A 15,538-nucleotide genomic window follows, 5' to 3' on the forward strand; every position below is an offset into this window, starting at 1 on the left:
TTCCCATAGAGATAAGACATATAAATATACAGTATGTAACAAACTATTCTAGGCACACGTCCATTTTCATGGATCTAGAATAACTTGATATATATTTCTACAGTTACTAAGTGCTAAGGAAAAGTGGATGACTTATATCAGCAGGATAGGTCATCAATGAGACCGGTGGGATCTGACACCCAGCTCCCCTCCCAATAAGCTGAAAACTAAGCGATGTACGGGGAGGAACGAAGCAGCGCCACACAGTGCTAGTGGTGGCTGCTGAGTACTGCAGATAAAGTTCTGACTACCCCTTTAAGGGATCATGCCATTGGAAAAGATATGGACATGCTGGCATTCCTATGGGTCAGTTTGCTCCGTATTGGTGCCTCAGTATGGTACAATACACTAAGATATTCTATACTGGATGTAATGACTATAGGAAGAATATCTCCATGACACCACATCAGATGGAAAACGGCAAAGTTATAAATGATTTGTACAAATCAGAAGTAGTGTGTAGCCCTTTAAATGCCTTTGTATGCCGCCTTATTACAGGTCCATAAGTACATAGGCAGCATATGGCACTGCAAGCCTACTTATAGCACAGAGCATGGGCACTTTGGTTTTCTGTATTCCTCTGTATAGGAAAGCACAGCAGACTACAGAAACAAGGTCGGACAATGTATAGCAGCCAGATGTATTTCTCAGCCGGTAGGATGGGGCTGGTCTGTAACAAGGGTTTTCATCTCAGAGTTTGGAGTAACCATAGCTTGTTACAGATGACATTGTGCTCATGGTGTACCTTGTGTCAGACGGGTGGGCTGAGTTATTGGAAATCCATCGATAGCACAGGGATTCCCACATGGATGAAGAGTCAGGGTGCCACGGATATTCTCAATAAAGCAGTGTTCAGCCGCAATACCGGGGCCCCTCAGGAAGATGTCTTTGGATGCATGACCCAGCGTGGTCCTCCCTATTATAAGAAACAATCAGGTCAGGAGGAGCAAAGTGACCTCAACCACCGGAAGAAACCAAATACATGTGACAAGTAAAGGTGACCGTAGACATAAGGAGTACGCATCTAAGAAATCTGCAGACGTCTACCGACTCGCCTGCTTTTCCATTCTCTTGTCTGTGTTATGAAAACTGCTAACACTGCTGCATCTTCTGCCACCTCTGCATTACAGCAGGGACGGTATCTGTCTGTGGTACAGAACGTATTGACTGGATTCACACTACGGTATTATTTACATACTGCGCACTATGTGGGAGTATATATTAGCTAATTATGCACAGACAGCATCTTACAGCTACGAAGGATAAAGAAGCAAATAATGAACTCAATTATAAATAAATAAATCTACAGTACTGTATGTAAGTATATAATATCCAAACAAGGAGCCTCATGGTTAAACCTTAAGGTCTCATATAGGTCATACTGGTAAAGGGTGTAAATTAACTCTCCAGAATGGCCAAGAGACAACACACTCCAGAGACTTATAAGATAAACAAAGAAAAAGGAGCCGTTTCGTGCAGAACTTACTCCTCCCGGAAGAAGCGCTCCTGTACCGCAAAACGGCCATCGGAGGTTCCCCTCTGGTCTGGCGCCCCTGAACCACCTTTGATTTAGGTGTAAGCGCCACTATCTGGCCGTCTATTTGATATTGGATAGGGCTAAAGGAAGAGCCCGGACTGCTGACCCGAAGGGGCTTAAGGGAGGGCTACATGACTAGGAGGGATGCCAGGCCAGAGGGTTAACAAGGGGTTAATGGAGGAAGTCAGTTTGGGCGCGAAATTTGGGGGTGGTGCTAAGGGGCAGTTAGGATCAGGGGTCAGTTTGATTGGTCAGGGGGTGGTGGCTATAGGGGGTAGTATATAGGGCAGGTCAGAGGGGGGGTGGGTCATTCCTACCTGGACGGTGACTGGAATCGTTGTGGCTGGATCCCGAAGATGGAGGACTTCATGGCACAGATGAAGAGGATGGCGGAGCAGCGTGGACAGCGTTGGATGGACGAGCAGCTCCTGCGATGGTCCGGCGTCGGCGAGGAAGATGGGACCCCCCTGCCTCCGAAGCGGCAGCGAAGAACTCGGCCCCCGGAGCGCCTCAGCCCGGAGATGACGCCGAGGAGCCGGCAGCGGAGACGGAGCCCGAGTGGATGTGCGGCGGTGGATCCGGGAGCCGGGACGTCGCGAGGCCCCGGCCGGAAGTCGGGCCGCGGGCGCCAAGGCAACGGGGCGGTGAGCGACACGGCCGGCCTCCCCTCCTCTTCCGGGTCGCGGCGCACGGCAGTGACGCGCGCGTCGCGGCCGCGTGACCCGGCGCGGTCACCTGACCCGGCGCGGTCACCTGACCCGGCGCGGTCACCTGACCCGGCGCGGTCACGTGGCCCGCTGCGCTCGCGTGACCCGGCGTCCCCCTGTGCTCCGGCGGCCTCACCTGACCGAGCGCGCTCACCTGACCCGCCGCGGTCACGTGGGGCGGCGCGGTCACGTGGGGCGGCGCGGTCACGTGGGGCGGCGCGATCACGTGGGGCAGCGCGGTCACGTGGGGCGGCGATGTCACCTGACCGGGCGCTGTCACCTGACCGGGCGCGGTCATGTGACCCCACGTACTCACCCGTCCCGGTGCGTCCCCGCGATCCGGCAGGCTCGCCTGACCCGGTGCGGTCACCTGACCCGCCGCGGTCACGTGGGCCGGCGCGGTCGCGTGGGTCGGCGGGGTCGCGTGGGTCGGCGGGGTCGTATGAGCCAGCGGGGTCACGGGGGCCAGCTGGGTTGCGTGGGCCAGCGGGATCGCGGGGCGCAGATGAGGCCACAGTGGCGGCGGCGGCAAGGTCTAGGAGCAGAGCGGGGCCCATGCAGGAGCATGGGGTCCCAGTGTCGGCGGGGGAGTCCGTACGGAGACGGCCCGGATCAGCGGAGCCCGGCCTGGGACCGCAGCGGAGGGACAGCGATGGAACGGCGTCGGGATTAGCCGGAGCACGCGGGGATGCCGGACGGCATGCCCCAGGCGGTGTTTATGTGGCGGAGCCAGCGTCTGGATCGTCGCGGAGGATGGATGGTGCTGCGGGCGGACGGGGCCTAAGGTCGAGTCTGCCGGACGGCGGGCTCCCTGGGCCTGGGTCTAGTGAGGACGATGAGGCCACCCTGGAGGAGGACGTCGCGGAGGACGGCAACGGGGACCAGATCGTGGAGGTCGGCGAGGCGGCTGGAGTGCGACGCGGAGGACATGTGACGGCTGTTTCGGGAGCTTCTCGGAGTCAGCCTGGTAAGACCACGGTTTCTTCTATTTCTCGTGCACCTGGTTTGGCTATGGATGGTGTGTCTGGTGATATGGATGGCGTGCAGGGCGTGAATGTGGTTGGTGGTACGGGTGGTTTACTTGGTGGCCCGAGTGGCGGGCGGGTCGTGAATGTGGTGACGGGTGACGGCAGTGTGGCATCCGAGTTGTTGAGGTTGGTTAGGGGTTTGTTTGCCCCTGTGGGGGGCCCTAGCTTGGTGTGGCAGGGAGCGACGGGGCAGGAGGTTGCGACTCCTGTGGTTGGAGGGGTTGCTAGTGGCAATGCGGTTGGTGAGCCGGTGGTGGCGGCTCCCGCGGCCCCAGCTGCGGCTCCCGCTGCCGCAGCTGCGGCTGCAGTGGACATTGTTCGATTGGATGACAAGGCGAGAGGGGAAGTGTATGTTTGCTTTGATGGCCCGTTGGGGGCGCATCTGAAGCAGGAGACCAGGGAGAAAATATGGAAGGATGAATATGTTGAAATATTCTCATTGCTTCCGTTGGCAAAGTTTAATCTGGATCGGGTTAAACCGGATGAGAGCAAAAAGGACGAGGAAGAACGGCGGCGTTATCGCCTTATTCCCCGCACTTTTCAGAACTGGTTGCAGGCCTTTGTGATACTGGCCGGTGTGGTGGGGGAAAAGGCTCCGGATAACTGTACGGCGCTTTTCTGTTATCTGGATTCTATCTGTGAGGCGTATAGGACCTATGGGGGGACTGCTTGGCTAAGATATGACGAGCAGTTTCGCCAGAGGAAGGCGGTCAGACCCAGTTTACGGTGGGACCACAAAGAAATTAGTCTATGGATGCGGCTGATGGCTGCGCCGAAGTCGGCATCACAGTCCTTTCCAGGGGGCACCGGCGGGGGATCATTTGGCACCTCGTCGGGGCCCAAAAAGGGCGTTTGCTGGCAGTTTAATGAGAAGGAATGCCGGTTTGGGTCTTCCTGCCGATTCAAGCACGAGTGTTCGGGCTGTGGTGGCGCCCACAGCCACCTTAAGTGCTTCCGGAAGGGAAAAGGAAAGGCCGCTGAGTCTTCGTCAAAAAGGGAGGACCCCGGTGAGGGTAGATCGGATGGCGCCGTTTCTAAGTAGATACCCGGATCGGGTGTCGGCGGAATTGTTGAGTGACGGTTTTAGTTTTGGTTTCAAGATACCGTCAGTGGTTAAGACGGGAGAGATTCGTTTAAAAAATTTACAGTCGACTCGCCTACATGGTGAGGTTGTTGCGGATAAGTTACGGAAGGAGGTGGAGCTAGGACGGATGGCGGGGCCTTTTGATGCCCCTCCATTGCCGGACTTGGTTGTGTCCCCGTTGGGGTTGGTCCCAAAAAAGGAACCTAACAAGTTCCGGCTCATCCACCATTTGTCCTATCCTACTGGCCGGTCGGTGAACGATGGTATTGATCCTGAGCTGGTTTCGGTTTCGTATGTCCGTTTTGATAAGGCTGTGGAATGGTTAAGGAAGTTGGGCTGTGGTTCGCTTTTGGCGAAAACGGATATAGAAGCGGCCTTCCGCCTGTTGCCGGTGCACCCGGACAGTTTTCACCTGTTGGGGTGTTGGTGGGAGGACAAGTTTTATGTAGATTGTTGTTTGCCTATGGGCTGTTCAATTTCATGTTCTTATTTTGAGAAGTTCAGTTGTTTCTTGGAATGGGTAATTAAGGAGGAGGCAGGTCTAGATTCAGTGTTGCATTACTTGGACGACTTCTTGTGCATGGGGCCTGCGGGATCCTCGCAGTGTTCCCTTTTGCTTCGGACAGTGGAGCAGGTTGCTCGCCGGTTTGGCGTTCCGTTGGCGCCGGAGAAGACGGAGGGTCCGGTTACGGTTTTGAAATTCCTGGGTATCGAGCTGGATACGGTTGCCATGGAGTGCCGCTTGCCGGAGGACAAGCTGGTGGATTTGAGGCGTTGTGTTCAAGGGGCCATTGAGGCCAAGAAGATTCGTTTACGGGACTTGCAGTCCCTGTTGGGGAAGTTGAATTTTGCGTGTAGAATATTGCCGATGGGGAGAGTTTTTTCCCGTCGCTTGGCTCAAGCCACCACCGGTGTGTTGCACCCTTTGCATTTTGTGCGTTTGAAGGTGGAGCATAAGGCGGACCTGAGAGTGTGGTCCCGTTTTTTGCAGCTGTACAACGGACGGTCATTGTGGCTTCGTGAGGTGGTGTCAAATGAGGAGTTGGTGCTGTATACGGACGCGGCGGGATCCAGTGGTTTTGGCGCATATTTTGGGGGGAGATGGTGTGTCGGCAGGTGGCCTGATTCGTGGCGGGTTTGCGGTCTGACTAGGAATTTGGCCCTGTTGGAACTTTTTCCTATTGTCGTGGCCTTAGAGGTTTGGGGACAGGATTTGAAAGACAGGAAGGTGCGTTTCATGTGTGACAACCTGGGGGTTGTTCAGTGTGTTAACAAGTTGACAGCTGATTCCCCCCCGGTGGTGGACCTCTTGCGTCATTTGGTGCTGAAATGTCTGGAGTTGAACTTGTGGGTCTGCGCTGTACATGTGCCGGGGGTGCTGAATTCTGTGGCTGATGCTTTATCTCGCTTCCAGTGGGACCGCTTTCGAATGCTGGCGCCGGACGCAGAGCAGCAGGAGACCGTATGGCCCGTCTGGTTGTGGGACCTGGTTTGCAGCCGGCCTGGGAATTGATCCGACATTCGGTGGCACCCAGTACGTGGCGCAGCTATAATTCAGCGTGGGACCGTTGGCTCGAGTTGGTTGATGAGGTGGGAGGTCATGTATCTGAAGGTGACAGAGTTTATTTAGTTTTGTTCATGTTGGGCAGGGCTAAGGAAGAAGGCCTTTCGTGGTCGGCCGTGGCGGGCAGGTTAGCGGGCATTTCCTTCTTTTTCAAGTTATTGGGCTGGAAGGACGTTACGAAGGATTTCTGGGTGCGCCAGGTGATGAAGGGTTACCGGAGGGCGGGGGCGCGCCGAGACCTTCGGCGCCCGGTATCTTTTGAGCTGCTGGGCAAGCTGTTGTCGGTGTTGCCTCGGGTGTGCTGTTCGGAGTATGAATGCCAGTTGTTTGGGACCGCTTTTGTTTTGGCCTTCTTTGGGGCGTTTAGAATTAGTGAACTGGTGAGCAGAAACACGAGGAGTCACGGAGGTTTGTTGCTGGAGGACGTGGAATGCGGTATGGATGTGGTGCGGTGTTGCTTGAGACGGTCAAAGACGGACCAGCTGGGTAGAGGTCGGATGGTGGAACTATGGGGTGTACCTGGTTTAGCGGAGTGCCCTGTGAGATGGCTGTCGGCGTTTTTAGAAGTGAGGGGAGCTCGCCCGGGGTCCCTTTTGTCCCACCAGGACGGGTCAGCCTTGTCGAGTTACCAATTTGTCTGCATCTTTCGGAGGTGCCTGCAGTGTTGCGGTCTCAACGAGGCTGAGTTCGCGTCGCATTCCTTTCGGATTGGGGCTGCGACTCAGGCGGCTCGTTGGGGTCTGGGCGCGCAGGCTCTCCGTAAGATTGGACGATGGGACTCGGCCAGGTTTAGATCTTACGTCCGGCCGAACTTGTTGTGAGATATTGGTGGGGGGGGGGTCGGGGGGCGGTATTTGTTTGGTAATCATTACCCATTTTCTTCCTTGTGCCCCCCCCCCCCCACCCCCTCTGTGTTGTCACCTTTTGTTTTGTAGGTTTACCGTTGTTGGTGTGGGTGCTCGGCCACTCATACGTGTATTGGGGGGCGTTTCGTGCGGGAATACGACCGGACGGCCGCCAGTTGGGGGTTCCCAGAGTAAAGGCTACTGTGCGATGGATCGGGGTCAGGGGCATGCTGTGGAGTGAGGTGTTGCCTACCGGCGCCACCATTCGCAGCTGGACAGAGCACCGGACGTGGTAGTACTACACGCGGGTGGGAATGACCTCGGTCTCCGGGCTTCCAGGGACCTGATACAAGACATAAAATGTGACTGCCTGCGGCTCCTGTCTTCCCACCCGGGTCTAGTAATTGTCTGGTCGGATATGGTTGCGCGGCTGACATGGCGGCACGCCAGGTCGGTGGAGGCAGTAAACCGGGCGCGAAGTAAAGTGAATCGGGAGATTGGGCGGTTCATTTCCCGGGTTGGGGGTGTCTCTGTTCGGCACCCGGAGTTGGAAGCGGCGTCCGCCGACTTGTTGCGCCGGGACGGGGTCCATTTAAATTCGGTGGGAAATGATATTTGGGCCTTAGGGCTGATGGAGGGGCTTGAGAAGGCTTTGTTGGTGTGGGAGGACTCGCGCGCACAAGGGGTCATGCGAGCTCGCGGTGGCGGAAAGGACAGACACCCCCCTGTGTCTGAAGGTGGGGGTTTGCACAGAGGAGAGGACGGAACCCAGTGCCGGAGCGGGTTACCTCTAGCGGTGCAATTGTTTGGTAAACGGGTCCTTGCTGGGTTGAGTCTCAGCGGGACATAGTGGGGGCAACATCTGGCTTGGGCTCTCGAGTCGGTGTGTTGCGGCTGAGGGCCAGGAGACAGGCTGATGTTGCAAAGAACATTTTGGTTAACCTTCAGGTACCCCCCCCTTCCTTTTCGGGTTCTTCAATGAAGAGTTGTACTGTTACATGGCTGATGTTTATGTTATGAATAAATGGGGCTGCTGTGGCCTTTATATTCCAACGTCACACAGTGTTTGTGTTTATTTTAGATAGGAACCCTAGGGGGGGTAGGGGGTTGTTGGGGAAGGTCAAAGGCCTTCAGTCAGACATTCCGGAGTCAAGGAAGAGCCCGGACTGCTGACCCGAAGGGGCTTAAGGGAGGGCTACATGACTAGGAGGGATGCCAGGCCAGAGGGTTAACAAGGGGTTAATGGAGGAAGTCAGTTTGGGCGCGAAATTTGGGGGTGGTGCTAAGGGGCAGTTAGGATCAGGGGTCAGTTTGATTGGTCAGGGGGTGGTGGCTATAGGGGGTAGTATATAGGGCAGGTCAGAGGGGGGGTGGGTCATTCCTACCTGGACGGTGACTGGAATCGTTCCCGCCCGCCCGCCCTAATTGAGGATTCGACATCGATGAAGACAAGAAGGAAGATCGTATTTGTCGCAGCGGCGGAAAGGAGGGGGGTGTCTGAAGGTGGGGGTTTGCACAGAGGAGAGGACGGAACCCAGTGCCGGAGCGGGTTACCTCTAGCGGTGCAATTGTTTGGTAAACGGGTCCTTGCTGGGTTGAGTATCAGCGGGACATAGTGGGGGCAACATCTGGCTTGGGCTCTCGAGTCGGTGTGTTGCGGCTGAGGGCCAGGAGACAGGCTGATGTTGCAAAGAACATTTTGGTTAACCTTCAGGTACCCCCCCCTTCCTTTTCGGGTTCTTCAATGAAGAGTTGTACTGTTACATGGCTGATGTTTATGTTATGAATAAATGGGGCTGCTGTGGCCTTTATATTCCAACGTCACACAGTGTTTGTGTTTATTTTAGATAGGAACCCTAGGGGGGGTAGGGGGTTGTTGGGGAAGGTCAAAGGCCTTCAGTCAGACATTCCGGAGTCATGTGACTCATGCTATTCTCTCACAATTTTGCTATTACAGCCTGTCTCCATTTCAATGTGCACTGTACTTTATAAGCTGCTATTTGTGCCTTACCTATGTCACTACCTATCTGGGTTTTAAAATACCCCATTGTAATAACTATACTATGTTTGTAACTGTGGTTTATGGGACCCTAATGTATTTTGCCTAATTTTTGCTCTAAATATCCTTTCTATATATACCCTTTTTTTACTATATATAATAAATTATTCTAATTGCGCGCAACAGCTCCTTTTTCTTTGTTTATCTTTCTAAGTATATAATAGTATATGGTAAGACTATTATTATTCATGGGGCGGCAAATTAAAAATGCTAAAATATAACTAAAATTAATTTACAGAGCATTGCAGAAAGGAGATATAGTTCTAGAAATACTTGCACGTTACCTTCTTCCAGCGGCAGCAGAGTGATGGCCGTACTCAGCCTGCCACTGCCCAGACTCACAAGATGGGGCTTTTCGGTCTGCACCTTCAGACTCTTCCCTGTGTCTATCAGATCCAGAGGAGTGCTCTGTGTGCAATAAAAGCAATCAGACACTTCCACAATACAATCTAATTACAGGCATACATGAAAAGCTTCAGGTCTGTTCTGCATTCTAAAATGTTTCTCCTTTACTAATATTTTGTAGCTAGAATGATGATTTCATAATTATTAATTAAAATATAAAAAATACTTAGCAGGGTGCACCGCTTTTCCAGCCACAATATAATGACATATAGTTACATGGTTTGAAAAAAGACTTAGATCCATCAAGTTCAACCTTTCTCCACCATTTATATATTCTCTATCACTAGATTATTTATAACTCATAATTGTGAGGAAATCATCCAGCCCTTTTTTTAAAGTTCTTATAGTATCTGCCATTACTACCTCTTGTAATACGGCATTCTACAGTCTGACTGCTCTAACTGTAAAAAACCCTTTCCTATTTAGCTGTCGGAATCGCTTTTCTTCCACTCGCAGTGTATGCCCCTGGTCCTTAGTATTGTTTTCGGAAGAAATAAGTCATGTGCCAGTCCTTTATATTGACCACACATGTATTTATACATATAAATGAGATCTCCTCTGAGACGTCTTTTTTTCTACACCTAAACAAGCCTAACTTTTCACCTGTCATCATTTTGTGGCCTCCATCCCATATAATAATCTAATTGCGGTTGTTGAACTGGCTCTAAATTCCTGCCCTTAGACATTTGATTGCTTTTTTAAGATCCCATTATTATTACTTTCCACCCTGTTACTTTGTAGTTGTGATATTTGTGTACAGAACCCCAAAAAGACTGCCTGACCCCCACCCAAGGTCCAGCACAGTAACACAACATACACTTGTGTTTTGTGCCAGTTGTGAATTACTGTAGACTGTAGGCCAAGCCAAATAAGCATGTTAATGAGAGACCTGGAAATCTTAGTTGTTGGCAGAGAGCCCTTTGTCCTGACTGCCAAGTTGCCCATACACAGGATAGCTATTAGCCAACAGCTATCTCTCACCACCTCCCATAGACATGCATGCTCGGCCAAGCATGAATGTTTATTCCTAAGGACAGAGGAGAAAAGGCTGTTGGCAGTGTCTTATCACTTGCAGGAATATAGGATTTGGCATGCTGAAGCCCAAAATATCTAAAGGTCCTTTTTCATGGGCAAATGGTTGGTTGATTACATGTTCATAGGAACGCCCGTTCCCCATCTTTGCCCCTATGTAATGTGGCCAGAGATAAGCCAACATACAGGCGTTTGTATGATTGTATCTTTCATGCTGGCCTAATAATGATGGTTGATAGACACCATATCTCCATATCTGTAAGCAGGAATGTGTCGCTAATAATAATTATATGAGGGGACAAGTCATTAGCTGGTATCTTTACCTCCAGTTTATCTGCCCATGTGCTAGGATTATACACCTCTGCCAGATACTGACATCACTGGGACGGCAGATGTCGGGGACAAGTCATCAGTTAGTCGGGTCTCCAAGTATGCAATCCTTGTCTTCACCAGTGAACTGGGTAGCCCCTATACACATCTGATAGTCATCTGGTCCCACCAGTATAAGTGGTTTCTCAGCTTTCCTGCAATGTATGGCTAGCTTTACACTAAACACTCAGTTTTACCACTGACATATTCATTCTGTAGATGAATATTAAATTGGACAGTTTTTTTAATGAATGGCTTGAATCTGTCTTTTGTCTTTCTTCTTGTTCTTCAATAAGTAGAAAGTCTTAAGTGTCTGCTCCTGAGCTCTCATTCCTTATCTAATTATAAGATTAGCTTCTTAATGCTACAAGAAATCATTCTTAGGATAAATCCAATTAGCGCTAATAATTAATCCATGGCACATTACAATTGCTGTTAGGAATGTGGCCACCCCTTTCTCACAGTCCTTTCCTTGTGTTTTGATTGGATCTTATTGGACAAATCCTATAATAATGGTTTTATTTATTTTGTCTTTGTGTTTTGTTTTGCCTAGTTAATGTTCCCTTAGATGGTTGTCAGTACATCATTAGTCGGGGAGAGTTGTGAGGTCCTGTACTCATTGGATTTACAGTCCCGCCAAGATCAGCAGACACAGCCAGCCTAAGGGTACCGTCACACTTTAGCGACGCAGCAGCGATCCCACCAGCGATCTGACCTGGTCAGGATCGCTGCTGCGTCGCTACATGGTCGCTGGTGAGCTGTCAAACAGGCAGATCTCACCAGCGACCAGTGACCAGCCCCCAGCGACGTGCAAGCGACGCTGCGCTTGCACGGAGCCGGCGTCTGGAAGCTGCAGACACTGGTAACTAAGGTAAACATCGGGTATGGTTACCCGATGTTTACCTTAGTTACCAGTGCACACCGCTTAGCTTAGCGTGTGCAGGGAGCAGGAGCAGGCACGGGCAGCGTGAGAGCTGCGGAGGCTGGTAACGAAGGTAAATATCGGGTAACCACCTTGGTTACCCGATGTTTACCCTGGTTACAGCTTACCGCAGGCTGTCAGATGCCGGCTTCTGCTCCCTGCACATTCAGGATTGTTGCTCTCTCGCTGTCACACACAGCGATGTGTGCTTATCAGCGGGAGAGCAACAATAAAAAAATGAACCAGAGCTGTGTGTAACGAGCAGCGATCTCACAGCAGGGGCCAGATCGCTGCTCAGTGTCACACACAGCGAGATCGCTAATGAGGTCACTGCTGCGTCACAAAAACCGTGACTCAGAGGCGATCTCAGTAGCGATCTCGCTGTGTGTGAAGTACCCCTTAGTCATGTCTGTCAGAGGCCACAAGCTCAAAAAGGTTACCTCGGACAGATTTGGCACAAGCCATTCCGTCTGCCAGATTCTAGAGAAACCCCAATATTCACCCTTTAACTATCGTACAAGGATCTGGTTTTACAACAGGGTTCAGTAGATTGCTTCCATAAAAGAGCTGCAACGTGGACAAGTGAACCAGAGGCAAAAAGGGTGGCCCATGGTGTCAATGCCAAGAAGTCACGTCAGGGACAAAATCATAAAGCAAGCAGATGGTCAAAATTCAAGACAAGGTCATAAAACGGGAGGAATCAAGAAGACAACACAAGACTGAAGTTACAAGCCAGGTAAGCAGAACTAATTGACTGGCAGTGGAAGTCAGAGACACATGTTATTAAATAGCAGATGGCCCTTCCCAGGGCTCTCAGAAAGGAGTAAGCAAAACCAAAAAAATTAACCCGCTTACAAGCATCACCTACAACAAAAGTGCGGCAAAGGGAACAAAAGGCAGCATAGATGTTGCAACTTTAGTCTAGCGGCCTTTAGTCTTATGTTCTCTTCATGGAAAATAGGTAAATGTTCATCATTATCAGTAAACAATTGTATAAGAAAGTTTGGCTGAAACTTGAATAGTGTAGTTTACCATGTGAACATGTTTATGACTATATTGCTGACTTACTTGTACAACAGTATGTGTTTTCCGGCAAGGACCCGCCATTTCTCTTGTCACTGACTTCATTGCCTCTTCAGATTCTAGTTCAGCTTCAGTCTCAGGAAGGGATTCTGTTTCCAAGTCACTCTGACAAGAAATACCAAAATAAGCTCAGGTAAGTGCCTGCCGTGTAGAAGGAAAACGGCTTTATTTCTGGTCCGGGTAAATGCACTATGTCTGATGTTACAGTCAAACTAATAAAATGATTTTAGGGAACTGTAGAGATCAATATAAGAGTTTATTCTCCTCCCATTGTATTGTATCCGGTTACTGCATTCCCTGGATTGATTTTCCCATCTCTAGGTATATTGATACAAACTCAACAACATAATACATGATATTCCATTCACTCATATCCCAACCTTGGCTGTGGTCATTACTTAGTCAACTCCAGGAAACAAGGAAGATAAAACAAAAGCACAATAATCGTGGGAAAGAGAGGAAGTCTGCAGTATTGTACAGAGGTAAGCTGGGGCTTTCCTGCTCTATGCCATGGATCACAGTAAACAGCATGCTTGCAGCTCTATTCCTCTGGACACCATGAATGGAATCTATCTTTTTTTACTATTAACTTCTTCAGAGATTTCTGCAGGACTATCTTCCTTTGCTCTACCCATCAGTTAAACAAAAGATATCAGCCTGGTACAAGTCCATCTCCAGAGATCTTGATGTTCCTATGTCCTCACTGTGCATCACGTGAGTAAGTCAAAATCATTCTGCGAAAATGTCTTGTAGACAGATGAGACCAATATAAATCTTTTTGGTAAAAAAACATAATTCTACTGTTTACCTAAAATGGAATGAGGCCTACAAAGAAAAGAACACCGTACAGTCAGTCAAATATGAAGGAGGCTCAAATATGTTTTCGGGTTGTTTTGTTGATTCTGGCACTGGGTAGCTCAACTGTGTGCAAGTCATCATGAAAGCAGAAGATTACCAAAGGATTTTGTGTCGCAATGTAGTGTCCAATGTAAAAAATGTAGGTTTACTTCCTAGGTCATGGGTCTTCCAGCAGGACAATGACCCCAAACATACTTCAAGAAGCCCCATGAATGGATGGAAACAAAGCACTGGAAAATTCTGAAGTTGCAGCAATGAGTCCGGAACTAAATCCTGTTGAGAGGTGTAAGAAGCATATTGGTGGTTTTAGGGGGTAATGGATTGTAATTATTTACTCCAAAGTGTATGCAACCAAATAGTACGTTGAAAGTGTCAACAATTTTGTTCGACCCATTTTTGGATTTTTGTAAAATATGTCCAATTTGCCTTTTTCTCTGCTTTTTTGTGTGTTGTTCCAATACACACAAAAGAAATAAACATGTGCATAACAAAACGTGTGTAATTGCAGTAATTTTCAGGGAGAAATAATTCATTGTATGGAAGAATTTCAAGAGTGTTAACACCTTTGGCCATGACTGTATATAATTTCTGCAATACAAGAGCTTTATGTCAGCTGATCTGTAATTTAAGCAAATCTAGACCCGTAGCTAGGAATGATTTTCTTAGAAAGTAAATACTTTACCATCCGTTCACCGTTCATAATATAGAGCAATAGTGATGAGTTAGCATGCTCGGCACTGCTCAATACTCGATCGAGCATTAGGTGCTCGGATACGTTGACCTGATCGAGTATTGCTTGTGCTCGAACGCCATGCTCTAGTCCCTGACCCACATGTTTTGCAGCTGTCAGACAGCCAATAAACATGCAGGGATTGCCTGCCACACATGGTAACGATTTAGCCATGTTGGCTACCGGCATTGCGGTGATTGTCCGGTCGTATTATGTCATTACGTCAGTCTTATATGAGACCCGAAGATGAGATGTTCAGCACACTGTTCTCTGGAACCAGTTCAGGGAGAACTAATCTTGGAGGGAGAGCTTAAATTAGTGCTGGGTTTGTACACTTGCACCCATTAGTGCCTTTCATGTAGCACTTAAGAGCGTTTTTAGCCTTGTTTAACCTAATAAATTAATAATTAAAAAACAATGTGTGGGGTCCCCCCTATTTTTGATAAAGAGCCAAGGTAAGGTTATGTTCACACAGGACACTTTTGCAGTGTTTTTTTCCTGACCAAAACCTGATCTTGTCGCAGGATGTCTCCTGGGAGTCATCTGCGGTTTTGGTGCGACTTTTTTGGCGTTTTTACAGCGTTTTTGTTGTGATGTCAAGACCAGCAGGGGTTCAAAAGTACCCAAGTGCTGGGCCGAGCCGAGATTGACCTGGATCCAGAGCTTGGGTAGAAATAAAAAAAAAAGTAAAGCAAGCGCGCTATACTTACCAGTCTCCAGTAGATGCTAGAGTGTATGTGCTCCTTCCAGGTATGACGTAATTCAACATCTCCCTATCACACGGGGGCAGGGGGGGCGAAGCATGATTATAGTGGAAGCGAGAAAATATGGCCAAGCTCACTAACCCAGCTGGTCATGCCCACTAACTTGGCAGGAGCCCATATATTCTAGGCTCAACCGTATCTGCTCCCGCGGCCCCTCCTACTTCCGGGGCCCCTCATTAGCCTCGTGCATATTCACTGCTCCCCCCCAACTGGAGTCTGTAATTGGTTGCAGTCAAACGCGCCCCCAGCCTGTGTGACAGCATCTGCCTGCAACCAATCACAGACCTGGTCTGCGGGTCTATTGTACAGTAAAAAATAAATAAATGAAAAAAAATGACATAGGGTCCCCACATATTATGATACCCAGCACAGATAAAGCCCAAGGCTACAGGCTGCAGCCCCCAGCTGTGTGCTTATTTTGGCTGTGTATTAAAAGACCCCATGCTGTTTTTTAATTATTTAAATAAATGATTAAAAAACAAACAAAAAAAAAAAACAGCGTGCGGTCCCCC

At 49.7% G+C, this 15,538-nt stretch overlaps 1 protein-coding gene across 15 annotated transcripts in view; it reads right to left on the reverse strand.

Annotated features, from left to right (window-relative positions):
- Nucleotides 1-15,538, reverse strand: part of PHLDB1 (pleckstrin homology like domain family B member 1) — a 365,610-nt gene that overhangs the window by 175,207 nt on the left and 174,865 nt on the right. For all 15 annotated transcript variants that reach the window (XM_075328263.1, XM_075328261.1, XM_075328255.1 and 12 more), the window contains 3 exons: nt 12,660-12,779; nt 9,148-9,271; nt 785-955 (listed from right to left, as the gene is read on the reverse strand). In XM_075328263.1, coding sequence (XP_075184378.1) covers nt 785-955; nt 9,148-9,271; nt 12,660-12,719 — 355 coding nt within the window. In that variant the 5' untranslated portion in view covers nt 12,720-12,779. The remainder of the gene's footprint in view (nt 1-784; nt 956-9,147; nt 9,272-12,659; nt 12,780-15,538) is intronic.

Source organism: Anomaloglossus baeobatrachus, chromosome 11 (genome assembly GCF_048569485.1).
Source record: "Anomaloglossus baeobatrachus isolate aAnoBae1 chromosome 11, aAnoBae1.hap1, whole genome shotgun sequence".
Lineage (NCBI taxonomy): Eukaryota > Metazoa > Chordata > Amphibia > Anura > Aromobatidae > Anomaloglossus > Anomaloglossus baeobatrachus.